The 25,598-nt window shown below is 48.1% G+C and overlaps 3 protein-coding genes across 14 annotated transcripts in view; 2 read left to right on the plus strand and 1 right to left on the minus strand.

The window, feature by feature from the left end:
- TMEM150C (transmembrane protein 150C) overlaps positions 1-11,666 on the plus strand; it is a 26,571-nt gene extending 14,905 nt beyond the window's left edge. For 5 of the 10 annotated variants that reach the window (XM_036382366.2, XM_036382363.2, XM_036382367.2 and 2 more), the window contains exons 3-9: positions 815-899; positions 1,907-1,960; positions 2,078-2,110; positions 2,213-2,280; positions 5,727-5,854; positions 8,534-8,711; positions 9,357-11,666. In XM_036382366.2, the coding sequence (XP_036238259.1) occupies positions 815-899; positions 1,907-1,960; positions 2,078-2,110; positions 2,213-2,280; positions 5,727-5,854; positions 8,534-8,711; positions 9,357-9,565 (755 nt within the window). In that variant the 3' untranslated portion in view covers positions 9,566-11,666. Of the gene's footprint in view, positions 1-404; positions 462-636; positions 710-814; positions 900-1,906; positions 1,961-2,077; positions 2,111-2,212; positions 2,281-5,726; positions 5,855-8,533; positions 8,712-9,356 lie in introns of those variants that run through there. The other 5 variants (XM_054514749.1, XM_036382370.1, XM_036382369.2 and 2 more) reach the window with 4 other exon arrangements.
- On the minus strand, positions 11,651-20,376 carry ENOPH1 (enolase-phosphatase 1). Its single transcript, XM_036382362.2, has 6 exons — positions 20,243-20,376; positions 16,949-17,050; positions 15,878-16,080; positions 14,927-15,059; positions 14,556-14,679; positions 11,651-13,578 (listed from the first exon to the last, which is right to left on the minus strand). The coding sequence occupies exons 1-6, from the start codon at positions 20,324-20,326 to the stop codon at positions 13,439-13,441; spliced, it is 786 nt and encodes a 261-aa protein (XP_036238255.1). The 5' UTR covers positions 20,327-20,376; the 3' UTR covers positions 11,651-13,438.
- A 340-nt stretch (positions 20,377-20,716) lies between these two features.
- On the plus strand, positions 20,717-24,669 carry HNRNPDL (heterogeneous nuclear ribonucleoprotein D like). 3 transcript variants are annotated; one of them, XR_004980137.1, is made up of 9 exons: positions 20,717-20,887; positions 21,184-21,352; positions 21,441-21,602; positions 21,849-21,980; positions 22,096-22,210; positions 22,795-22,962; positions 23,127-23,223; positions 23,604-23,707; positions 24,399-24,669. XR_004980137.1 is itself a non-coding variant. In XM_036382361.1 (8 exons), the coding sequence occupies exons 1-7, from the start codon at positions 20,799-20,801 to the stop codon at positions 23,195-23,197; spliced, it is 906 nt and encodes a 301-aa protein (XP_036238254.1). In that variant the 5' UTR covers positions 20,717-20,798; the 3' UTR covers positions 23,198-23,223; positions 24,399-24,669. The 3 variants fall into 3 exon arrangements, 1 of the variants encoding a protein (XP_036238254.1); XR_004980136.1 differs by having other exon boundaries at positions 23,127-23,707; XM_036382361.1 differs by lacking the exon at positions 23,604-23,707.
- Positions 24,670-25,598: the final 929 nt, after the last annotated feature.

Genomic DNA, 25,598 nt, shown 5'->3' on the forward strand with positions numbered 1-25,598 from the left:
AGGAACATTTATGGAGGAGGACAGCATGAGAAAATACTTGATCCATTATCAAAGGACTCTCATGGAGACGTAGGATTCTCTGTGTCCGCAGCACAGCAGCGCTTCTGAATTGCACATATTACAGGAACAGCCCCGGCACTCCAGATGCTCATCCAGCATGATCTTGCCTGGAGGACAAATGCTATTCCTCGGGAGGCGCTGTCCGCAGCATCCTCACGCCACATGCAGGATTTCACAGTGCCTGCATGTCAAGGGCTGATGCTGCTGGCAGCCTCGTCCCGGCTCCCGACAGCGCTGGGAGCCGGCACTGGAGCTTGGCTCCCCTCTACGTGCGGCCAGACACTATTTTCAGCTGCTTGCTGTGGCCGGGATGGGAGCTGGTCGTGCCCTTTGTGGAGATGATGGCAGCACGGGCATCCCTCTCTCTCCATGCTGCAGCTGAGGCAGTGTGTGTGGAATCGGTAATGATCCCGGCTAGGAGGCTGCCTTGCCTTGTGCGTGTGGGAAGTAGCAGGGAATCAGAGCTGCAGGTCTTGTGGTCACCTCGCACAAAATCCTTGAGAGAAGTGCTTTGAAAACCACTCAGATTCTGTAGGTGTGGTTGAACAGTCTCCTGCTGCAGGGCTCGGTGCCTCGGTTGTTCCAAACCGCGTGGAGGATGCTGCCTGCGGGCACAGCTTATTAACCCCTTGTGGCCATGAGCAGCTCGGTACCTCGGCACTGCCGTGGGGATGCCCTTCCTGCTCTCAGAAGAGGGGGGCTGAGGAGGGTGGGTGCCTCAGCCCTCTGTTGTTACTTTGTTCTTTGTTTCTAGCAGGTATGGATGGGAAGAAATGCAGCGTGTGGATGTTTTTACCTCTTGTCTTCACCCTGTTTACATCAGCTGGATTATGGATAGTGTAAGTTATCTCCTGCTGGTTACTTGGGAGGCTGCTTCTCATTAAGGAGAGTCTTTTGGGAATGCTCTGCCCTTGAGCTGCTGTGGGGCTGGGAAGGCACATGGTAGGGGCAGGGGCCAGTCTGTGCCACTTCATGGCTTGAAGTATCACATTTTTATCCCTGAGTTTCTGTGCTCCCCAGGCAAAGCTGCTGACCTTGCTTTCTTCCTGGTATGTGCTACTGGGAGCTGCCTTAAAAGACGCAGCCAAAAATGTAAAAATTTCCTTTAATGACATTTTCTTTGAATGACTCAGCAGAGCTCTTGGAGAAACACTTAAGCCCTGCTTTGGGGTAGAAATTCAAAATCTGCAGCATCCAGCACCACACTGAAAATCTGCCAGCAGCTTAATGCTGACACCTCACTTTCTCCCTCATGCCTCTTACCAACATGCCCATAAGATGTGCACTTCCTGAGCTGGGCTCTCTCCAAGCATGCAGGCGATGACTGCAGCCTGAATTTGGGAGTGAAAAATGTGTGATCAGCAGCTGTGCTCAGGCTGAGGAGCAGTTGTGTTGTAGGATGTGGCTTTGGCCATGGTCTGTGGATGCTGTTTTTCAGCAGCAGGGGCAGCTTAAGCCTTTTGTCTGACCTCTACTGCTTGCTGTTTTTCTCATCCCATCCCCTCTCTATTAAAACAGCTTTTGTGGATGGAGTACCATAGTAAACCTGATGAATCAAACTGACTCAGAGTAAAAATGAAAACATTCCCCTGGCTGGTTGTTTTTAAAGCAGCTCAGTTCAGTGACCCTTTTTGTCTACTCAACCATGCAAACCAGATGCAACACAAAAGAAGGCACATGGACTGAGAAATAATAAAATGCTTGGGCACAGGGAAACACAGGATCCTCCAGCAGATCCTGCCAGTGAGCTTGAAACACTTTAATGTGTTGTTTGAGTGATATTTAGAATGGAAGCTAGGATGAGGTTTTACACTACTTTTTATTTCTTTTCCCTTTTTCTTGACAGGTACTTTATAGCAGTGGAAGATAACAAAATTCTCCCACTAAGTGTACCAGATAGGTAAGAGCTGTTTCTGGGCTTTATATTCAATCACTTGTTTCTTTGAAATAATGAAACAATTACAACAAAGTGGGAAAGAAAACCTTGAATCTTTATTCCTGTTCCTGTGTCTCTTAGGAAACCTGGTCCCAAAAGACCGCCTTATATAAGGTAAATGAATTATTTTCTTCCAAGTACTGCTGTGGTTCATGTGTCTCTATTTATGTGTCTCTGCCATCCTGGAGTTACAATGATACACTTTATATTTTCAAGTATTGCAGGTGATGCACCTCCTGCAAGCTGTGTGTTTAGTCAAGTCATGAACATGGCAGCATTTCTAGGTAGGAACCACAACTGGAGTTTCTCTCTTTCTGTTTGTTTTAAGAGTTACTGAAACATAATTAATATCCTGTACATATTCTTTTTGAATGTGATGATGTGAAACCTTTTGAACTCTATGTTTCATTGCTGCTTCTTCCCATTGCAAAGAAAGAAATGTGACAGGGGAAATGCAACCTCCAGACTGCAAATCTGTGTCGTGGGAGGCGTGATCGTAGGTGACTGTCTCGGCCTTGGTGATCATGAAATGGTTGAGTTTAGAACTTCTGCTGTAAGGAGAAAAAATGAATTTAGGAAATCAAAGCAGAATTGATCCCCTAAATTTCAAGAAAGCAAGCTTTAGGGAGGTACTTAGCAGAATATCTCAGGAATCTGCTTTTGTATCTCAGGAGGGCTTAGGTGTCCATGAGTGCTGGTCAGTCTTTAAGAACCACCTTTTAGAAGGACAGGAGCAGGCAACCCAGCTGTGTGGGATTGTGCTCAAAGAGTGGGGCAGAAGACCAGCTTGGCTTAAGAGGAGAAAGCCATTATGTGGTCTCTGGAAGAGAGGTTATGCTTTGCAGGAAGATTGCAGAACTGTGGTTTGTATATGCAGGGAGAAGACAGGAAAGGCCAAAGCTCAAATTGATTTAAAACTGGGCAGAGTTGTTTCAGACAACAAGAAGAGTATTTTTAAGTATGTCAGTGGCAAAAGGAGGCCTAAAGAAAATGTTGGACAGATACTTGTTAAAGGCTGTGACCTGACTAATAAGGATGAAGAAGAAAAGAAGGCATTCAATGCTTTTTCTGCCTCAGTCTTTAATAAAATGGAGATAGACCTTGGGTTCTCCAGTCCCCTGGGTTGAAGGACTACAAGTGTGGGACAGTGACTGTCCATTTGTGAGCACTGGAATTGTCAGGGACCAGATGTATCAGCTGAATGCCCACAAGTCCCTTGGTCCTGGATGGGATTCATCCCAGAATACTGAAGGAGGTAGTGGATGTTAGGGCAGGATCCCTCTCTATCATCTCCCAAATGTCTTGGGATTTTGGGGAGGGCCCTGCTGACTGGAAGCCAGCCAGTGTTATTCCAACCTACAAGAAGGGCATGAAGAAACACTTTGAGACCTACAGACCTATTGGTCTAACCTCAGTTCCTGGAAAAATTGTGGACAAGATGATATGGACACATTTAAAGAATGATGCAATGACCAGGCACAGTCAGCATGGGCTCACAAAGGGAGAGTCCTGTTTAAGAAATTCAATATCATTCCATGATAAGGCCACACACCTGGTGGATGAAGGGAAGGTGTTGGATGTAGCTTTTCTGGATTTTAATAAGACTATTGCCACTGTGCCTCACAGCAGCCTTCTGGAGAAGTTGTGCACCTGTGAGATGATCAGGTTGACAGTGCACTGGGTGAAGAACTGGCTGAAGGGCAGGGCTCACAGGGTGTAGAGAAGCCCCATCTGGCTGCCATGCAGCCACCAGTGCTGTCCCTAGGGCTCAGTTCTAGGGCCTGTTCTGTCCAATATTTTTATCAACGATCTGAATTAATGATGTGAGGGCACCATGAGCAAGTTTGCTGGTGATCCCAAACTGAGAGGTGCTGTTGACTCTCCTGAGAAACCAGGTGCCTTCCAGAGGGATCTAGATATCTGGAACATTGGGGAGTGATTAATGGGATTAAATTAAACAAGTCTAAATGCTGTATCCTGCACCTGGGACAGAGTAACACTGAGCTCAAGTATAAATGGGAAGAGAATGCAGAAAGGGAGGTGTGGATCTCTTCCTCCTCAAGTCCAGTGATAGGACATGGGAATGGTTCAAAACTACTCCAGGAGAAGTTTAGACTGAACATTAGGAAGCATTTATTTACTGAGAGAGCTGTCAAACACTGGAATAGGATTCCTAGTGAGGTGGTTCATGCCCCAAGCCTGTCACTGTTCAAGAAGCATCTAGACAATGCCCTCAATAACATGCTTTAACTTTTGGTCAGCTCTGAATTGGTCAGGTAGCTGAATTTGATGGTTGTTGTTTCCTTCCAACAGAAATAGTCTGTTCTGTTCTAATCTCTGCTTTGTGGGTAAAGTCAGTCTTTCCTCTGCTGTATTTGTGTACTTCTGAGAGTTGCTTTTAGCTTGTATCTCTGACCACCTTAGTTATGTCAAGATAAAGGAGAGGAAACTACAGAACCATGCTGGAAATGTGGGAATTACTGACATTGAAAATACCTTTGTTTTGCTGGGAATGCTTTTGTCATTCCCATCAGATTTTAGAAAAAGATCACATAATTTCAGGAGTCTGTATTGTAGATACAGAAATTAAAAAGTTCCTGTACATGAGCTTGAGTAGACAGGTGGCTGTCTGTAACAATTGCCAGGGGGTGGAAAATAGAAATCCTCTTTTTGGGGTGGAACAAAGTTCTCATTTTTAAGGATTTGGAGTGGATTGATTCACTAGAGTAATTGTGAGAGAGTAAATTCATCTGTCTTTTACAGTTTGGGTAATTTTCACTGATAGTGCCCTTATTTTCCTAAACCATGTTTTCAGTATTATACCAGGGGTAATATATTTTCGATATTGTACCAGCACTTTTGTGGAAAGTGCGGATCTAATTTGCTAAGGTGAACTATTTACAACAATATGAGCTACTTGCTATTGATTTGAGCATGAGCATAAGAAGGTGTTTGCCAGCAAGCAAATTTCCCTGTTCAACTAAATTGGTTTTTAGTGGTCTGGCTCGAATCACATCTGAGAGCCAACTGATTGCCTGGCTTTCTGTGTTGTTCCATGCACCATTCACTAGGGAGGGCAAAAATACACAATTTGAGTATCTTCTGGGGTTATGCCATATCATATGATGCATGATATATCATATCTATCATGTATCATACACCACAGTGCATGGGGGAATTGGAATAAATGCTATTCCATTCCTCATGGAAAATCAGTGCAACATTTTGGCTCATGTTTGTGCAACAGAACTTGTTCCAGAAGAGGAGAAAAGGCAGTGGACATTATGGCAAACCCATATAGAAATATGTATGTGCCATTCACATGTATTGAATACAAGTGGGGTTTGACATCTGTCCTCCAGCAGAGCTCAGCGCTTGTGAGTGAAGCAATGCAAGTCCAGGTGCCACTAAGTGAATGCATGGTGTGCATGTGTTGGACTATGTGCTGGGAGCTTCACAGGCAAGCAGGAAGGTGTTCTTTCCCCCCAGAAAATTTGCAGACAAAGCATAATGAGAAAAGGAAGCCTGGAGCTTACTGTAGCTGGATTACAAGAGAAATGCTTCCTGTGCTTAATCTTGTCCCTGATTAGGTAGGAGGGGGCCGTGCAGAAGCACAAAGCTTGCAAGCCTGCAGGTAGAAAGAGGAGGAGGGGGCTGTGAGGCCCCAGGCAGGTGTTTGCTGCAGCAGGTTCTCCCTACTGATGTCCCATGCCTTGTGTTTCCTTCCCAGCGCTTGTTGTGGCTGTCCTGCGCTTCATTCAGCTGAAGCCCAAGGTGCTCACCCCGTGGCTGAACATCAGTGGCTTGGTGGCTCTGTGCTTGGCCTCTTTTGGGATGACCCTGCTCGGCAACTTTCAGGTACTGCTCTGCAGGCTTGGACTGCTCTGTCTGTGATGTGACTGCCCTGCTTTCCTAGCGGCTCTGCTAGGGTCTTTGAGCCAGCTGTGATGTGAGCCTGGGGAAAGCATGTGCTCCAGTCTGTGCCATTCACATTCTCTGAAAAAAATCCCTTTGCCCAGGATTTTTCTCCTGGAAGCTAAGAAGCCTCAGAGAAAAGGAAAACAATTCTTATCTCATTTGCTTCTCCCGTGTTGTGCTCATGTGTGGAATGTGTTTGGAGATGTTTACCCACAGGTGATTTGTTTTGACTCTTTGGCCAACTGGGGCCAAGCTGTGTTGGGACTCTAGGAAGAGTCACGAGTTTTCATTATTATCCTTTTAGCATTCAGTAAGTATCTTTTCTGTATTCTTTAGTATAGTTTAGTATAGCATTCTTTAATATAATATAGTATTATAAAGTAATACATTAGCCTTCTGAGAACATGGAGTCAGATGCATCATTCCTGCCTTCGTCGGAGCAGTCCCCAGCTAATACAATACCGGCCCTCCCTTTACCTGCTCTGCCACCTCTATCTGCCACTTGTGAGCTGAGATGAAGGGCCACAATCACTTTTCACATGTCTCCAGCAGGGTTTGCACCTGCATGCTTAGACCTGACCTGCTGAGAGCCTCAGCAGGAGCCTCCTGAATCTCTTGAGCCCTGGGAGTCGGCACAGATGGCCCTGGGTAAAAGGGTTGAGCGGGAAGTTTGCAGCCACATATGTGCAAGCAGATGCGCAAATGCCCGTACAAATTTAGCAGACAGCTCAGTGTCCTTCTTTTAAAACATATGCTGCTTTAAATCCACCTCCTGCTGATCCTCAGGCCTGCCAGGAGAGGGACACAGCAGAGGAGTGCCAGGACTTCTCCGGATGTGGTGGGTGTCTGGGTGAGGGCCCTCCCATTCCCCCTCTGTCCTGCAACGCTATAGGAACCAACATCTGGCACATCTGTAGGGATGGGTGTCCCCTGAGATCACCATTATGTCTGTCAGGGCTGCAGTGAAAATCGAGGTGTTAGAGTCAGTGGGGCTTGGGTTTGACTCTGAGGTTCTGTCCCTCACTGGGGTGCATGTAATGACCCACAGTAATGGCAGGAACTGAGAAAGGCCAGTGCAGGCTGGCTGCTTCCCAATACAGAAATGGCACTTGTCTTGGGAAGGGTGAGGAGGATCTCTTTGGATTGTGCAGTTATTGAAGGAACTTGGTGTCCTTTACAGTTGACTTCTTGTTTTTTTTCTTTTTGAAAGAGGTAGGAGATAATTTGACTTTTATGGACTTGGTCTTCCTAACTCCACAGCACAAGCCCAAAACCCAGGGTGTTGTTTTTTTCACAAGAACTTTCCAGCTAGGAATTACGAAGCCTTTGTAACAGCTTTGTCTACCTCTGGGAAGAGTATTTCTAGTACAGGACAGGCACTAGGAAATGGTTTTGACCTTGCCTTCCATTTTTCAGTCTTTAGAGCAAATAATTGTAATTTAACAGTAGATGCTTTGAATCTTGCCTGGCTACAAATTCTGATTATTCTGATATCTGATTCTAACTATCCATTCCATGTCAGTTACCTTGATCTTTTGCCAAACATGAAAACATGCTGTAATGAGACCTTAATCTATGCCTCTCTCAGCCTGACTGCTGAGCTGAATGTGGCATTAAATCATATTTCTGGAAAATTATACATTGGGTGTTTTAGAGGGACATTATAGCTGTGAGTCCCTTGCAGTGCTGACTATCTTGGGAAAGGCAGCTCAATGCCATTTTTGCCTGAATGATTATTTGGACCTACTCTTGAAAGAAATTCAGGGTAGAGAGGAGGGGAGATATCAGTGGAGGCACAGCAGCTAGATTGTTGTCCTGTAGATTGTGTCTTGTTTGATGGGTATTTGTTAAATCATCAAACAGGAATTAAGGCTGCAGGGAGAAGTTACAGACTGGTGGTTTCTTTTCTAGAAAAGCCTCAGAGGCAGAGGGAAGATGGAAATTGTTTGGCTTAAGTCCATGCTGGACTTTTTAAATGGATTTTTAGCCTCAAGGAGTCTTTTTGCAGATTCTTGCTAGTTGTACCTGGCTGTCATTTTGCCTTGCAGTGTTGCACAGTGAGTGCCTTGTGGGACAGGGCAGCCCAAGGAACAGGGAAGCACTGGCACTCCAGAGAGGTTGGGTTCATGTTGTCTCAGACCCCAGTGGCCAAGGATTTGGTGTAACTTGCCAAACCAGGATGGGCAGAAGAGGAAATTGGAGGAACTTGCCAAACCAGGAGCATGTATTTGTGTTTTGGCTTGTGCTAGCTCAGGGGAGGGCCAGGGCTGGCACTGAAGGTGCACAATTTGCATCCATTGCAGGGAGCTGTACAAGACCCACAGTGGATTGTCCTTGCCTGCCCTGGCCATCACTTCGAGCCAAGGAAGAATTTATTTCTGAGCTCTGCATTTGTGAGTCTTGTCAGGGAGCTGTGGAGACAGTCCCCAAGCAACTGCATTTTCCAGGGTGCTCTTGGGCTTTGGGAAAAAGATCTGCTTGACTGTGACAGCTGTCAACTCACCTTGGTTATGTTGCACCTTACCTCTCTGCCAGAAGAAATGATACATCACCTCAATCCAGTTAGCTCTCAGATAGTTCCTGTTGTGTCCAGGCAATCACTGCTTTATTTGTTGCCAGCTCTCCAATGATGAGGAGATCCACAACGTGGGCACATCACTGACCTTTGGCTTTGGGACACTGGCATGCTGGATCCAGTCTGCCCTCACCCTCAAGATCAACCTGAAGAATGAGGGGCGGAAAGCTGGGATTCCACGAGTGGCTCTGTCAGCCAGCATCACCCTCTGCGTGGTGCTCTGTATCCTTTTGTCTTGCTCCCCAGGAAGCCAGGTATTGTGTCTGTTCTGCAGCAGCTCTTCTCATACCTGTCCTAGGATCTCAAAGCATTTTGGAATGCTGATCAGTCTGTTGTCATGGCACAATCCTATTTCAGTGCCACGCTGTGTAGAGTGATGCTTCCAGATGTCACAGAAAGGGACAGTTTTGCAGGTGATCTAAATAGAAGGAAGTATTTCAAAGTGTGGGTTGAAAGGTGTTCCCATTGCCTGTGGTGGGTGCACTGATCTGATCCAGTTCCCACTGGGAAGCTCCTGGCAGGTAGGGGCCCCCAGCCAGGTCCCCACTTGCTGGCTCTGTCCCTGGCTAGCTGGATGCTCAAGGAAGTCACTGACTTCTCTGCACCCGAGTCTTCCCCTCTGTAAATGTTCATCACCCTGATCTGGGATCAGGAAGCCCTGGTCTGTATAGGAGAGCTGCTGTGCTCCATGGGCATCATTGGACACCTGACATCCCTTTCATCTCTAACATCACATTCACACTCTCCTCATGATGTTTGGATGGGTTGACTTATCCAGGTGACTTTGTTCAGATTTTTTTCCCTGTTGGCTTTCAAACTGGTTGGTGTCTCTGCTCCCACTTGTTGTCCTTGACTTCCCTCTTCCAGATTTCATCCTTATGGCCCAGGGCATTCACATGCATGCTTCCAGGATCCAGTGGGGCTTAGTGATGTGCTTCCTGTGCTACTTTGGCACCTTTGCAGTGGAGTTCAGGCATTACAGATTTGAGATAATTTGTTCTGAGTACCAGGAAAACTTCCTGAGCTTTTCCGAAAGCTTGTCAGAAGCCTCCGAGTACCAGACAGATCAGGTGTAGCCTGTCCTCTGGCAGGGGGGAGGGGGGCAGGTGTGGTCTCATGGGTGAAACATGACCTCATTTACACTTTTTTATGAGTTTCTTTCCATGTGCAATCATGATGGCATTGCCAAAGGGCTCTGAGGGTAGCTGTCTCACTAAGAGCCAAACAAACAGAGGTGTCTGCTGGAAGAGGAGTGGATCCCTCTCAATGGCAGCATGAGAGTGCACAAGCCGCTTAGTTTGTGCCACCAGTGACTCTGAGTGGCTCTGTCACCCTCCTGTTGCTCAAAACATTCAGCAGCCCCTCTGAGGCTGGTCCTGCTCAGCCCACCCTGCAGAGAAGGAGCTGAAGGAAGCAGGCTTCTAACAGCAAGAGTCTTCAGGAGCCACCTATTCCCGAGTCACCAGACTGCATCTTCCATGTGTTTCCGGGTTGTTTTCTTTGCTGCCAGCCGGGGGAGCTCGGTAGGGGCAGCAGGAGCAGCTGTTTCTTCAGAACCTGGAATCAGACACAGAAGACCCCAGTGGACTGGCTTTCATGGCAAGCAGGCAGGCATTTCTTCCAGCCTGGAAAGCGGCTGACGGTAAATCTGGGTTTGGAAGGAACTGTGCTGGGATCAGGAAGTGAGACTTGGCTGGTGCTGCCTTGTGGCCAGGCAGATCATCCCCAGGCCAGAGGGGTGCCACTGGGATGCTGTGCTTGGCTTCCTGGTGGGCACTGCTGGGAGTGAGGTGCTGAACCGAGATGAGAACGTCTCTGTGCTCTGAAGACAACCCAGAAGAGGCTGCTTCTTCCATGTGCAGTGCTTCCACCACACATTGTGTATAGTATTTCAAAAGCTTTTAAATTTTTTTTAATGTTCACTGAGGGGAAAAACATTGTGTTAGAGACACCAGGCTCATCTGCCACAAGAACAGTACCAGTGCTTCTGGGCACAGGGTTTGGTTTTGCTTCTTGTGCAAGCCAAACTTCAGACATGCTGGTTTGGGCTCTGGGCCCCTCAGTGTGGCCAGCTGTCCTGAATGGAGCCTGCTGCAGGTTTAAATGGGCTTCCAGGGTGCCAGGAGGGAGTTCTGGCATGGAGGCTGGCTGATCTGCCTGAGGGCTGGAGGTGTGAGAAGGGACCAGCAAAACCAGAAGGGCTTCTCTCTCCCTAAAGAGAGGTTTTCAAACAGAAGGTCTGTTTTCAGATAAGAAGGAGCTCAAAACCTGATTTTGGGAAGGCTGCTGTATTGCCTGGGTAGAGGAGTGATTGAATTGCTTCTCCCCATGGCTCCTATTTTCCTCCACAAATCAGGCTCAGCTTAGGTTTACATCATGTCTGAGCTGCAGGAAAACAAGCAGAAATTAAAATGGTAGGAAAAGGCACTTGAAGGGGAACTTGTACTACTCTGTGGCATTTCTGACAGAGAGGGAAAAGGCAAAAGGGCATTCAGTCTTCTGCAAAGGTCACAGGCCTCTCCTGAGAGGAGAAACAGTTGAGACAAACTGTGTTTTAAGTAGAAAGCTTTCAGCCAGCCCTTTATTTTCTGTGCACCAAAACTTGTTCTCAGGCAGCTGTTAGAAATCCAGAGGATTTCTGGCCAACAGAGGGTTGTTGTGGAATGCTGAAGGCTTCCTCCTTGTGGCAGTCATGAGTGGAAAGCTTTCCCAGAAGGATGTGCTGAGAGTGGCCAAGGACACAGCAGTGTGAGGTGCCAGCTCCCTAGGGGCTCATCCAGGGAGCTCCTCCCGGGCAAGGACAGGAGGGGACAGTCTGGAGAACATGCAGGTGGGATCCTCTTGCACTGGCACACACTCAATCCATATGGAGTACAAAATAGCAGTTTGTTGTAAGGGTGTTTTACTGTAAATAGTTCACTGTGTCTTTTTTCCCTTAATACTTTCAGTTTATTATTTTAGCTTTTGTAATTTTATCAAAGGGAAAAAAAAAATGATGTGGTTATGTTTTTTCCTTTTGCTCCTTTTCCTATATGCAATCCAAACTGAATTTCAGGTTTTTAGTGATAATTCTGTACATTTCTTAAGAGTATTTCTAACAGCACATTTCAGTAAAACTAAATGACAACCAATGTACACTAAAACATGACCACTAAATAAAGTGCTTTTATGGAGAAAGTGAGCTTTATTTTTGTCCCTACCCCAAGCATAGCTTTCTGATGGCAAAGGCAAAACAAAAGGTGAGTATTTATTTACAGTGTAATGATTAACATTATCACTTAAGGAAGCCAGGGACCATTCAGCCATGCAGATACACTTACTGTAACAGCACTAATTAGCAGGCTCTTTCTAGGAGCAGCATCACACCCACTGCACAGCCCAGAAAGGCATCTGGACTAGCTGCCCCACAGCCTGACCTGCTACTATTAAATTTTTAGAAGGGCCATGCTGGCACAATTTGGTTCCCCCCCAAGTGGTTGTCTCTTCATTGTTCTTTACCTATCAGCCTCCCTCAACAGGGACAGCTGTAGGTATAAATCAGAGCTCAGGAAGGCAGCAAGCACATCCTATATTCTGGCTGGCTGTGAGGGCAAGACACCCATGCATGAAGTGCCAGCAGCAGGGAATGGGGAAACAGGATTTCAGACATGAGTTTCAGACTGCCTCTGATTCCAGTACTACCAGGTATAACCTACCTGTGGCTCTCACTCCTGCACTGAGCCACAACTGAAATCCTAAAATGGTCAGGGAGGTAGTACAGCTTCCTTGGCAGGACAAGGCTGCTGCCTTAAAGGACTGGGGAAAGTGACAGCAGGAACACAGTGTTCACAGGTTTCGAAATAAAATAATAACATTTGCCTTTTAGGTGCTGGGATCACTGGTGCTAAGACACTGGGCTAAATGCTGTGATGGAGTGAACACAATGAAAGCAAAGGTGTGTTTTTATTTACTACATTAGGAAAAGCTCCATGACCATCTGATCTACATTGGCACAATTTAGGTAAGGTGAAAAGGTCAGAGGATTAATTCTCATCAAATGCAGCAGGATGTCTGCCCTCAGGAGCAGCTTGTCAAGGTCTGCTCACAGCTGACCAGTGCTATGAACATGTGACTGGGTGATCTTGGCTGGAGGAGGAGCTCTGTGGGTCAGTGCTGAGATACTTGAGAAATGCTGTCAAGCTGACTTTGGGCTTCAGACAGTGGTATCCCATAGCACAGCACCAAGAGGCAGCAGTGAAGTGTGTCCAGACTTTAATTTTTAAAGCTGTATTTATATATACTCGACTTTATTTTGGGAAGGCTGGCTGTGGAGCTCTAAGCAGCTTCCATATGCAAGTTGTGCTGTTTTGTACCTAGAGCTGCTGCAGACACAGCCAAGATACACATTATTCCTTGTCTAAAGAGCCTGCCTGCAGCACGGGCTGGTTCTGTGGCAGCCCAGTCCTACTGTACTATAGCCCACAGACGGCATTTCCCTTTGGGAATCCTACCTGTGAATGTTTTTGACTTAGCAGAAATCCTGTCTGCAGGGAGAAGCTCACATATCCCCCCATGGTCCCCAGTGCTCCCTCTGGGACAAAGGGAACAGGAACCTTGTTTGCAGACTGCTTCTAACAAGGACAGAGCTCACAGTGTGGCATCTCAGCACCAGCTTTCAGGGGATGAGTCTGGAGGAAGCATCCCCTTAGCTAACTGCTAGCCAGGAAAGGGGAGGAACAGCAGGGCTCATGGGTGCTGCTCCCTGCCCTGTTCCCATCTCCAGCTGGCAGCAGGCCTCTGTCCTACTGCACGAAGGACCCCACACCATACTCTCCATCCATACCTGCCCGCACGAGGCCCAAGACATAAAATGTGGATTTGGTTTGAAATTCTGATTATGGACAAAATGACCTAACATTTCACAAGGACAATTAGGTGAAGCACAGTCTTTTGTGCATGCACTGCTTTCCCTAAGTGGAGGAAGGCAAGAACAGTTCGGTGAAAGACGAGATGAGGCTGTAATAGGATTTCTCATCGTCCGTCAGTCCCGCGTTGCCCGGTCTGATCACCACAGCCACGTGAGTGTCCGCCTCCTCGGCTGCATTGGCTTCTGAAACAAACAGAGAGGGGACAGCTCTTACTGACCTCTTCACAGCAGGGTCCCTGAGGCTTGAGGGTGCTCCAAAAACTCGAGTGCTTTTAAAGGCTGAGAGCGAGAAATCGGTGTTTGCACATGGCAGGGCTCTAGAGAGGAACCAGCTCCTGGCAGACCTGCTGTGGCTGGCTGTAGCTGCAGGAATGGACAGAAGCTGGCTGCCTCATCCCCTCCCCTCTGCCAGCTGATGGCTGTCCAAGGCTCCTTCCAGGCACCACACACCATCAGCTCGATTCCTGTCATGAGGCTGTGGTCAGCCTGTGGCATTTGTGAGTCAAACAGCCCCCTCCCCCAGTCACTTCTCACAAGCTTCTTTTTGCTCCCTGAGCACAAAAGGCCACTGGAAGATGATCCAGGGAAAAGGAGCTCCCACCAGCTCTGCTGCCAAGGCTGGGAAGGAGGTAAGGACTAACTCTGGGGGACTGAGCTGGCTCAGACTGAGACCCAGTGCTATTTCTGCCAGAAAGATCTTTCCAGCTAAAGCAGGAAATTAAATTAGCTTCTCAAGCCTGGCTTTCATGGGTCAAGTCTTGGCAACCTGAAGCAATGTTTTCCTGCTGCTGAACACAACCTGACCATAAAGTGGCACAAAGAATCAGCCACGTAGCAACACAGCAAACACCATCATTTCCCTGAGCACCGGCCAAACCACTGACCCTGTTTGTAAATGGGCCGTGCCTCAGCACTCTCTCCTGCCTGGCTGGTGCAAAGGCAGCTTTTCTACTTGACCTATTTTCCCTCATTGCAGCACTGCACATGGATATCCCACCGCTGTGTGCAAGCCTGGGTGTGTGAAGGAGGAGGATGGCAGCAGCTAGAGGGAAGGTGCTGAAGCATTTCTGGGGTGCTTGTCAGAAGGCAGCAGCACACCTCTGAAGAGCACCTGCCTCCCCTGCACAGGTGAGGGGCAGCAGGACTGGCAGGTCACATACCTCGAGGGACATCTGTCAGGAAGAGGATGTTGTTGGTGGCACACCCAATACTGGCAGCAATCCTCCTGTAGCTCTCACTTTCTACCTTGGGGCCTATTTTGGTATCAAAGTGGCCATCAAAGAGCTGAAAGAGAGAGAAGCACAGGCCATTGCTGAGTGCCACCTGAAGAGCAGGGATAAATCTCCCTCCCTCCCTTTCTGCCACAGTAACGAGGGGTTGGTGCAGCCTTGAGCTGAATTCCCATGGATCAATCCCACTGCCCCACCTTCCTGTCACAGAATTCATTCACAAATGTTACAGCAAGGGTGGTTGTGGCAAGGGAGTACTCTGCAGGGGGAGAAGCTGTAAGGAAGGTGGTAAGGCTATCTACCTCTAGGATATCACCTTCTGTAGAGTATCCAAACAGAAGCTTCTGGGCTTCCACGCTGCCTGAAGAGTAGATATAGACCTTCATCCCTGCTTCCCGCCACTTCCGAATGGCTGGAACAACGTCCTCGAAGATTCTGGAGCAAAACAGGGCAGCAGGTAAGGTAAGGGCAAACCCAGAGGCACCGGGGGGGACATCATTTGCCAGGCACTGTGACAATTTGTTTTGTCCCATTAGTTTGCAAGGGGACTTCATTTTCAATCTGCCCAGGGCTCCTGGAACCAGAAGGTCTCTTCCAGCATCAGGTGATGCAGAGCTAGACAAAGATATTTTAGAGATCTCACTCCTTGAATGCAGCCAAGAAGGCAGTTTTCCCCACAGTTTTTGGGTCACTGAAAGACAATTTAGCCTTGTTTTTAAAAACAAAACCAACAGGATATGAGTCTTGCTTGATTTGCTTTTGGATGTTTACATTTTTCTGTCAGGTCATTTTCTTCCTTGGCAAAATACTCATTTTCCTCATTTGGCAAAATACTTTGCGAATTTATGGGCTTGTTTTACTTACTTAGAGATCTGAAATGCACAGTTTAATCAAGCATCTCTTAAATAAGATCAGGCTTAATTTCAATTGTCCCTACTTATGCACTCCTGTGTTGTGGCTGAAACAAAGAGGAACCTGAAGACAAACAGAAGTGGAAGGCAGGAAACACACAGGTAAAAGACAAAGCAGGAGGAAACAACTGAAAGGGTCTGACCCTGCAACTCTGGCTTGTTTATACTTGTTCCAAAATATGAGTGCAATCTGGGGATAAAAATGCAAGATGGAGAACTGTAAGAAGCTCATACTTGTAACTCTTGGTTTACCAAGAAATCTCTCAAATATTGACTTATCTGCTGAGCCCCCCACAGCTGCCCCCCAGGAGGGGGCACACAACTACTCACACAATTACTCACTCTCCTTTGACGTGCCCGGTGGCATAGGCTGCCCTCCACATGTGGCCCTGCAGCTGCTTCAGTGCCGTGGTTTTCCTGTCCAGGGACATCTGCCAGTGCACGTTGTCCACCACGGCCTGGATGACGCGCTCCAGCTCCTCCTCCCCGCTGCCGCTCTCCAAAGGGATGGGCACGGCCCCGTCCAGGCTGGAGTCCTCCTGAGCCTGCACAGTGGTGTTAGAGCACGGTGCTAACAGTGCCAAGGCTGTGGGGCTGATCCCTGCACAGGCTGTTCACTAAAGAGTTGGGCTTGCTGATCCGTGTAGGTCCCTCCAACTCAAGATTATTCTGTGGTTCTGTGCAATCATCCATGATAAAAAGAGGGGAGGGAAGAGGTGGAGCAATTTCCACACCTCTAATGTAGGAAAAGTAATCTAACAGATCTAACATCTGCATCCATGCACTGCTGTACAGGACACTGCTCGAACTGATCTTCACACTAGGGGTTACAACATTGTCTGCTTTTCTCAATGGAAAATTGAGACTCCAGTTGTGTTTAGAAATACTTGCTTGGACTGTACTTTCCAAACCAAACAATTAGCATTACTGTAGCCGTATTGTAAATACTCTAATGAGAACTATGCTTGCTTAAGTATTTAATTACTGTAATTAAGGCAAAGAAGCAAATGCATCTGTTGGCTTCAGCCACAAGTTTCAAATTGATACTGTGTCCCTGTACAGAGGCAGCATCCACTGCTCTGTGTGGAACAAGTGCCATCCCCCTGTGCTGCTTCCCAAAAGAGTTTTGGATTCAACAAGAGAAGGGCACAGTGCAGGCAAAAAGCTGGAAAGTCTTGGCTCAACAGCTGCCCAGGGGCTGTGAAGACCAAGGTGAGCTGAGGAAAGCTGCTGCCTGCCAAGCCCAACCCCAGGCTTTGGATGGGGGAGAATCCAACCTTCAAGGCAACTGGCCTCCATGGGTGGGGGCAAAGAGACAGGGACAAATGTGGGGTGACCACAAGAGTCCGAGTGACCCGAGGCCTCAGGCAAGCAATGCAAATGCAGAGACAGGGAATGACTCTGTTACTTAACCTGTTTCCTCAGCAGTCCGACATCCCGCTGGCACTCCTCCTCTTCCCAGTGAGCGCGCAGGTACTCCTTCACGTTGTCTTTGATGTAAGGGAACAAGGTCTCCTGGCAGAAAAAGAGGCTGCTCCTGTAAGCTGGCAGAGGTAAGGCTGACTGGCTTTTAAAGGAACCGTTCACACATGCTGCCCTGTACAGTTATTTTCCCAAATCTAAGCTTCCCCTACTGTGCTGCAGCTGGTGAAACTTCCAGCCAAGGGTGTCTGCCTGGTCACAGCCTCAGGCCAGGGTCAGTGCAGGTGGATTTTTTTACACAAATGTTGACATAGCTGAAACTTTTAAAGCCTGTGATGGAAAGGTGGGTGATAACTTTTCCTGGGCTTGCCAAAAAATATGTCTCAAATGGCACATGTGACCCCACATTCCCACCAGCTGAGGAGTAAAAGGCTGACAAGTATGTACTCTGAACAGATAAGTTATGCTACTGTATTCTTGATGAGGCACTTGTCCTAGCAAAGGTCATTCTGAAAACAGGTCTCATCCTCTCCCCAAAGCTAGAGGACCTTTTAAAATGAAAAGCCTGGTCCCGTGACACTGAACTCCACAGGACAGTCTTGCAAATTAAATTAAATGGGGTTTGGGAAAAGAGCCACAGGAAAATGACAAATCTTCACAGAGATCCCAAGGGCAACCAGAAATAATTACAAATTGCTCTCATTAATGGTGTTTCACGAGTCAGAAGCCACAAGCAGCCACCGTGCATCTCCAGGTACAGAAAAAGCTTCAGGGCAGGGAAAGAAGAGCAGGGAAGTCCTTCCTTTGGGTAGAGAACTGAGCTTTTCTTAATTGGGAAAAAACTAACCTGAACTCAGCCTTCCTCAAAAAATGGCCCATAGTTTCTTGTTCCCTGTTGTATGTCATCTTTAGCTTGTTACTGAATTAAGAAAGTAGCAGTCCCAAGACTGTGATGTGAATGCAGAACTGCAGAATTTTCTATTGCTCTAATACTGTGTTTTCCATGTTATATATTTTAAAAACAATGCAGATTGCTTTAAGAATTACCACAAACTTGACTAGGGAAATCAGAAGCCTTGTAATGCCCTAGTTAACCTCTCATTTCCTTTACTTTCAAGCTATTTTTTAAATCATGGAGGAAATTAAAGAGAATCCACTGGGAAATGCAGCTGACCTGCTGGCTTGGTTTAATCTCTTTACAACTCAGATGTCAAAAGGACTCAATTGTCTTTCAAAAGCAGTGTTCCATACTCTTGTGCTGGCTAAGAAAAACTCCCTGACTGACTCTGAAAGATCAGTGGATTCTGTGATTTGTGAGATTTTAAAAGGGTAAAAGTCTTGGCAAGTGCATCAGTCTGTGAGCTAAGAGGGGACACCCATGTGACAGCTGGAGTAGTGGACAGCTCAGTGGGACAGATAGTTTATGGATGCCAAGAGTGATCCCAGTCAATGATGTACTAAGTTTAATAGGCCATGAGTCTGTGTGGAGGAAAGACTCCAAATACTCTCTTTTCTGGTATCTTTCCTTAATCCACCCATCAACTGAATCATTCTACTTCCTTACTTTGCAGATTCAGTAATTCTAACATTAGAAAAAGGATTAAATAAAATCGTTTAATAGCGAAGAATAAAGCGTCCACGGAACCATCAGTGGACTTTTCAAAGGCAAATAGAGGTTAACTGAAAGACCAAATAAACTAACTTGTTTCAAGCATTTTCCAAGGATTTCCATCAAACTGAATTTTACTGGGAATCAAAACTCATTTGGCCTCCCTGCATCAGAAAGGCTTCGGGTGACCCAAAGTCTCAGGTGCATGGCATGTTGTTTGCACAACTGCAAAATGACTTTGAGGCGGACAGAAACAACTTAGCTGCTCTGTTAGATGTTTAGTAAGAAACCTGAGCTGTCCAAACTGTTTGAACTGAAAGATATTGAGGGGAGGGAGGCAGCTGTAATGCCACCTAGGCCTGAAGTTTCTTCAAGAGCACTGGAAGAACATGGATGTAGGTCATGCTGTTCATCTGATAGACTGTGTCAGCAGAAGCCTCTAGAAAGCCAGGCAGGAGCCTTCACCTGCCATGGGGTTCACAAAGCACCTTTGTAAGCCACTGGCTGCAAAGATCCACCGAAAGCTGTAAAACCCGGAGAAATCCGGGTTAATGAACGGCAGGAGAAGGGATCCATCCGAGCAAGCCTCTCCCTCCTGTTAAGCAAAGCCGCCCGCAGAGGAGGGACCCCGGCTATCACAATTTGCGGTTCTCCAAGCGTCTGTGACCCACAGACTTCCCAGTCCCCTCGGTTCTGCACCTAAAGCAGCATTTCCAGCAGTCTTAAGCTCTCTCCTAGGCAAGGGAAGCCACTCGTGCATTGGCTGCCGCTCCGGTCCCGGCGGCGAGCGCTCGGTGTGTCCCCGGCGCTGCTCTCCCGCAGGGCTGGACACGCTGCCCCTGCACACCGGGGGCACTCGGCCGCACCAGCCTCCCGAAGGGAAAAGGCAGCGGATAACCCCGAGAATTATCGATTACTGCAAGCTGTTAATTACCGAAATTAAGCCCAAGAAGCCTCGTACTTCAGAGAGTCCGCACTTGAGAAGCTCTGCAGAGCCGGGTGCGGTGCTGCAGCTCCAGCCATCAAAGGAACAGCGACGCTCGAGGGCTTTTCCGGGATGAGGCTGCGAGCACCTCAGCTGCCCTATTATATCCACCAGTGAAACAAACCTCTGACCTGCCCCAATCTCCGAGGCTGCGAGCACCCCGGCTGCCTTATTATATCCACCAGTGAAACAAACCTCTGACCTGCCCCAATCTCCGAGGCTGCGAGCACCCCGGCTGCCCTATTATATCCACCAGTGAAACAAACCCCTGATCTGCCCGAACCCCCGAGGCTGTGAGCACTCCAGCTACCCTATATCCACCAGTGAAACAAACCCCTGCCCTGCCCAAACCTCTGAGCACCCCAGCTGCCCTATATCCATCAGTGAAACAAACCCTTGCCCTGCCCGACCTCCGCGGCAGTGTCCTGCTCCCCAGCCCACCGCAGGGCGGCCGGTCGCCAAGACAAGGCGCATTTTCTCGCGAGCATTATTCAGAAAAACGCGGAAAATGGGTCACGGCTTTCGTTCCCGGCGGTACCCCGGCCTGCCTTGAGACGAGCTCAGGGCCGGGGAGGTCACGGTGCGAAGGGCGACGCTCCGAGAGCCCCCCGCGACGCCAGGGTTGGGGGTCACGACAGGAGCGGCGATGCTACCGGAGCCCCCCGCAGGGCCGGCGGCCACCGGGTCTCACCTGGACGAAGGCGATGGGGGTGGTGGTGCCCTCGATGTCCAGCAGGATGGCGCGCACCTCCGCCGGCACCGGCAGCACGCCCATGGCGGCGGCGGCGGCACGTGGGGCGCACCGGGGACGCGCGGCGGCGGCGGGGAGCGCCGCGCCGGCTGTGCCCGCCCACGGAGCGCCCGCCCCGCCCCTCCCCGCCGCCGCCGCCGCCTGAACGGGGTTTCTGGGTTACGCGTTACAACCCGCCGCCGGCCGGCCCGCTCAGCCCCGGCCCCCGCCCACCGCGGTCCCCCGGTGCGGCTGTGCCCGTGCCCGCTCGGAGCCGCGGCACCGGCCCGGCCCAGCCCGCGCGATGGCGGCCGCAGGGCGGCTGCTGCAGCCCCGCCGCGAGCCGCTAGGGGCGCTGCGGCGCCGGGCGGGAGGGCGGCGCTGATTGGCTGCCGGCGCGGCTATATAAAAGAGGCGCAGGCGGTGCCCGGATCTCTTCCGCCGCCATTTTCTGCTGGGCGCAGGTCTCCGCTGTCTCCGCCGCTCGCCCTCGCACCCCCACCGCCCTCGCCCCGCCATGGAGGACGCGACCGAGATGAGTGGCGGCCAGGAGGAGTTCGCCGAGGGCTCCAAGATCAACGCGAGCAAGAACCAGCAGGACGACGGGTAGGGCCGGGGACGTGGTGGGGGGGGGAGGTGTGGGGGAGTCGCGCGTCCATGTCCGCCGCCCGCCCTGCGGCTCGGGGGGGCGGCTCGGGGGCCGGGAGGAGCGCGGCCTTCCCTTCCCGCTCCGTGGCCGCGCCCGCCTTTGTGTCCCGGGCGGTGACCCAGTTTCCGCGGGGCGGGGACACGGACGGGGGGGCCGACCGGGGCCCTGACGTCACCGGCGGCCTGTGGGGTGCGGGGGGGGCTCTCCCGGCGCTCCCTCACCCGTACCCGTACGCGCTTCCTGTCCCCTCCAGGAAAATGTTCATCGGAGGCCTCAGCTGGGACACCAGCAAGAAGGACCTGACGGAGTACCTCTCGCGCTTTGGCGAGGTTGTGGATTGCACGATCAAAACAGACCCGGTCACTGGAAGGTCGAGGGGGTTTGGGTTCGTGCTCTTCAAGGATGCTGCCAGCGTGGAGAAGGTGAGTGCTTTTCCTGCTGACCCATGGCACGAAGCCAGCTTGTGTGGCTGTGGTGATGTGAGACTTTGTTCCTTTGTCTGCTTTTTAGGTGTTGGAACTGAAGGAACACAAACTGGATGGCAAGTTAATAGATCCTAAAAGGGCAAAAGCGCTGAAAGGGAAGGAGCCACCCAAAAAAGTATTTGTTGGTGGGCTGAGTCCAGATACATCTGAAGAACAGATCAAGGAGTACTTTGGTGCTTTTGGCGAGGTATAGTATATTGGCATATAAAACCACCTTTAATTCTCAAATGTGTAGTCTTGCCTCTCTCTTGCAAAAGAATTTGTGAGGAGGGAGTTGGCCAAAACTATGTCTTAATGATTTCATAAAATTGTAATGGTCTGGTTTAGAGCTGCTAAAAGTAGTCAGTGTAGATTCTGCGCTGCCAGTTGGTTCTGGTGGCATAAAAGGTTACTTACAGATTTCACACATTGTTTGTATTCATTTTGATTTCAGATTGAAAACATTGAACTTCCCATGGACACAAAGACGAATGAAAGGAGGGGCTTCTGTTTTATCACATACACAGATGAAGAGCCAGTAAAGAAGTTACTAGAGAGCAGATACCACCAGATTGGTTCAGGCAAGGTAGGAAAAACTCATGTTCCTAGCAGGTTGAATCTGTCTCTGTAGGCTTCTGTGAAAGAAACTCACAGAATGCTCTTGGAATTCTTAGTAAGTTAAAGGATTTCTCTCCTTACAGTGTGAAATCAAAGTAGCACAGCCCAAAGAGGTGTACAGGCAGCAGCAGCAGCAGCAGAAAGGAGGGAAAAGCAATTCTTCTGGTGGACGTGGAGGCGGAAGGGGACGTGGACGGGGTGAGTATTTTCCGTGGTTCTGTTAATGTAAGTGTTCACCAAACACTTTGGTGTTTGTAGATATTCCAGGTGGCAGGCTGCGTGCAGATCTCATGTTTAAATCAAATGTGTAAAGTAGCCTGTGAGTAAGTGGTGTTTTGGTGGTTCTGGTTGCTTGTTGAAGCTGGGGAATCTCCTCTTGCTGTGCTTGCATTCAAGCGGTGAAGGGGCAAGGTGGGATAGGTTGCTTCTGTGCATCCTTAGTGGACCATGTAGCCAGCACAGTTATACTTTCACTTGAAAGGGATACACTTAATTGGCCCATGGGCCCAAAACCAGGAGCTGTTTGCTAAGGAGTGGGGTGGTCACTTTGCTGCACCTTCAAATGGATCAGAAGGGATCATCTGGTACATTACAGGTTAATGCATCGCAGTCCTTGAAGGTTGTGCAGACAGAACTCACACCACACAGTAAGGCTTGTCCTGTGGTGTCACTTGGTGCTCGGGCAATTACTGATTATTCTCATATCCAAGAAGTTAGATAAAGGGGCACAGGAGAGGAGTGGAATAAGTTTTAAAACTTAGAGTTGCTATGCTTGGTTTCAGGTCAGGGACAAAACTGGAACCAAGGATTCAATAACTACTATGATCAAGGCTATGGGAATTACAATAGCGCTTACAGTGATCAGAGCTACAGTGGCTACGGAGGCTACGACTACTCTGGGTACAACTATCCCAACTACGGATATGGGCCGGGATATACAGATTACAGTGGTAAGTGGATTTGCCCTCATTCCCCATAACAAGAGCAACACTGCTCTTAGTCAGCCCGTGGCTCTGAAGCTGAGATCCCTTGGTGTGCTGCTGTGGGTGAAGTCTCCCTCTGAGGCTGGTGCTAACGCTTGTGGGTTCTGTTTTTCCCCACACGCTACCTGCAGGCCAACAGAGCACGTATGGGAAGGCGTCCCGTGGCGGCGGCAACCACCAAAACAACTACCAGCCCTACTAAGGCAGTACCTAGTACCTGACAAACAGGTGTGTACAGGAGCACAAGCTCCACTCCGACTGTGCCTAATCTAATTTAAAGATCAATAGACAAACGAAGAGTAAAAACTTGCCTAGCATGACTTTTCCTTTAATTAAGCTTTTGTTAACTTAAAGAATACTTTTTTTTAAAACCAGCTTTGCCTACGTGTCTATAGATCTTTAACTTTGTAAAAGTGTGACTTTATCTTCTTTAGTACTTCAGAAAAACATAAGAGTTTTTCTGGTTTGCGTTGTGTACCAGGTGATCTAGAGGAATAATTAAACTTATTAGAAGTATTAACAGGTAAAGTACTGAAATGGGTACAACTTAAGGAAAACAAGAATGTTGTCTTCTGACTCTGACATTATACCTTGTTTGTACCCGCCAGCGGGAACTTCATTGCAGGCCGTGTGTCACCCTGACCACGTCTATCTCTGGGGTCGCACGTTGCAGGCAGAGCGCAAGGCATACACCAGAAAACGCTGTCCTGTGGTATGGTCTCTTCCAACTTCATGTACCAGCGTAAAGATTAAAGTGGAAAACTTCAGACTTTGGCTTCTTTTTTTAATCTTTTTTGGAGATTAAGTGTCTTTAACTTAAATGGTTTTTTACAGGAGTTAAAGTACATAAATGCCTTTACAGCTTAATCATTTGGTCTTCTGTTTAGTGTTGTATTTCAATTGTGGAACCTCATTTTAAATGTGCATTCTTTAAGATTTTAATGCTTGCTTTTTTCTTTTTATAGCTAATAGTGAAATCTGCAAACCAAAACGAACTTTTAAATCTGGATAAACATTAAAGATCATATGCATATGGACTGTCTGAACTAAAGTGACCTGACTTGTGTTGCACATAAGTCGTTTAGTTGTATAAGCAAATAATCAGAAAGCCTTTTGGCAGTGTTTCCAATGGAAAAGAAAGTGATCCAGAGCCTGCTTCCTTGTCTTAATTGGATGGTTGTTGTTTTGGAGCAGCCTCCTAGCTGGGCTGAATATTTGGGAAAATAAATTACTGATGGGTAACTAAACAAACCTCTTGTGTTACCTTAATAAATATGCATATGATCTTTAACAGTGAAGAAAGGAATATATAGAAGACTTAAAGCAGTTCATGAAAATGGACCTTTTAACAATCCTGTAGTAACTGTCACAGATCTGACATGCATTTTGTCTTGATTTTTTAGGTAGAGATACTGCAACAAAAAGCCATCTTGCAACGCATCGCGAGTGAATGGAGGGTGGTCTTCGTGAGAGGAAATGACTATTTTGTAAAAGACTTTTAGTGAATGACACAACTGTGTCCAACTGTACATAGCGGCCGACTAGTTTTCTTTTATGGTTTTTACTTTCTTTTTGCCATTCATGTTATGACACAATGTGGACTTGTGTTTATACAAACTTTATTTGTATAATTTCATGTTAAAAGATTCTCTAATAAATGCTTACTTAAGTGACTGTGGAGTCTTGCTGTCACCTTAAAGTGGTGTAACTATAGTTTTACTTGGGTGGAAGGCCAGATCTCTCTGGAGATGAAGGTTACTGTGAGAACAGGTCTATACACGCCCTTCTTCCTCCTGATCTGTCCTGAGAGCACCAGAGTGCTTGGAATTAGCCTCACTGTGGAAGATGGCAGAGTTATGCCCTGCCCTCTGCAGCAGCGAGGAGAGAGTGGTCTCTGGCACAATGCTGCCAGTTTTGTACATCTGAGGAGGGATCTAGAACTGTAGCAGCACCTTTTCAATGCCGATTGCACTGCTTTAGGAGTTGGAGCTTTTCAAGGCTTCTCAAGCACTTAAAACCTCAAGTATTTTAGAATGTAGCTTAGTTACTTTCCCACACCACTTCTATTCCAATTCCAAGCAGGAGATTACAAGTTCTTGATCAACTATTTTCTGTACAAGTTTAGGTGCTATACTGGACTCTTCTCACCTTCAGAAAACAGGTTTCCCATCTAGTGCACACTAACAAGCAACAACTAAAAGCCTGAGTGCTGGAGAAGGATCACCACATTAAACCAGCACATTTCCGGATTAGAGTGGTTGGGATGGGTAAAGGAGCGTGTTTTGTCTGAGGCAAAAGGATTGCAGCAGTCTGCCTGAAGATTTGATGTTTCTCAGCACAAATACCTAGTCAAGCATCAAAATAAACCCTGCTTGTTAGAACTCACTGATGTCACTGACTACAAACTGAAGAATCAGCAAGAAGCCACAGCAGTGTGTGAGTTCATACACTGCATTTGTGAGTGCAGCTGGATCCAGCACTGCTCTCCACAGCAGCTGAGGGGCTGAGGGAGACTTTTGCCACAAGAGCATAGCTTCATTGCTCCAGTGGTTTTTCAATACACAAAACCGCACTAAGAGGCAAGTTTTACTTGAATCTGTGAT

The sequence above is a fragment of the Molothrus ater genome, chromosome 4 (genome assembly GCF_012460135.2).
Source record: "Molothrus ater isolate BHLD 08-10-18 breed brown headed cowbird chromosome 4, BPBGC_Mater_1.1, whole genome shotgun sequence".
NCBI classification, from domain to species: Eukaryota; Metazoa; Chordata; class Aves; order Passeriformes; family Icteridae; genus Molothrus; species Molothrus ater.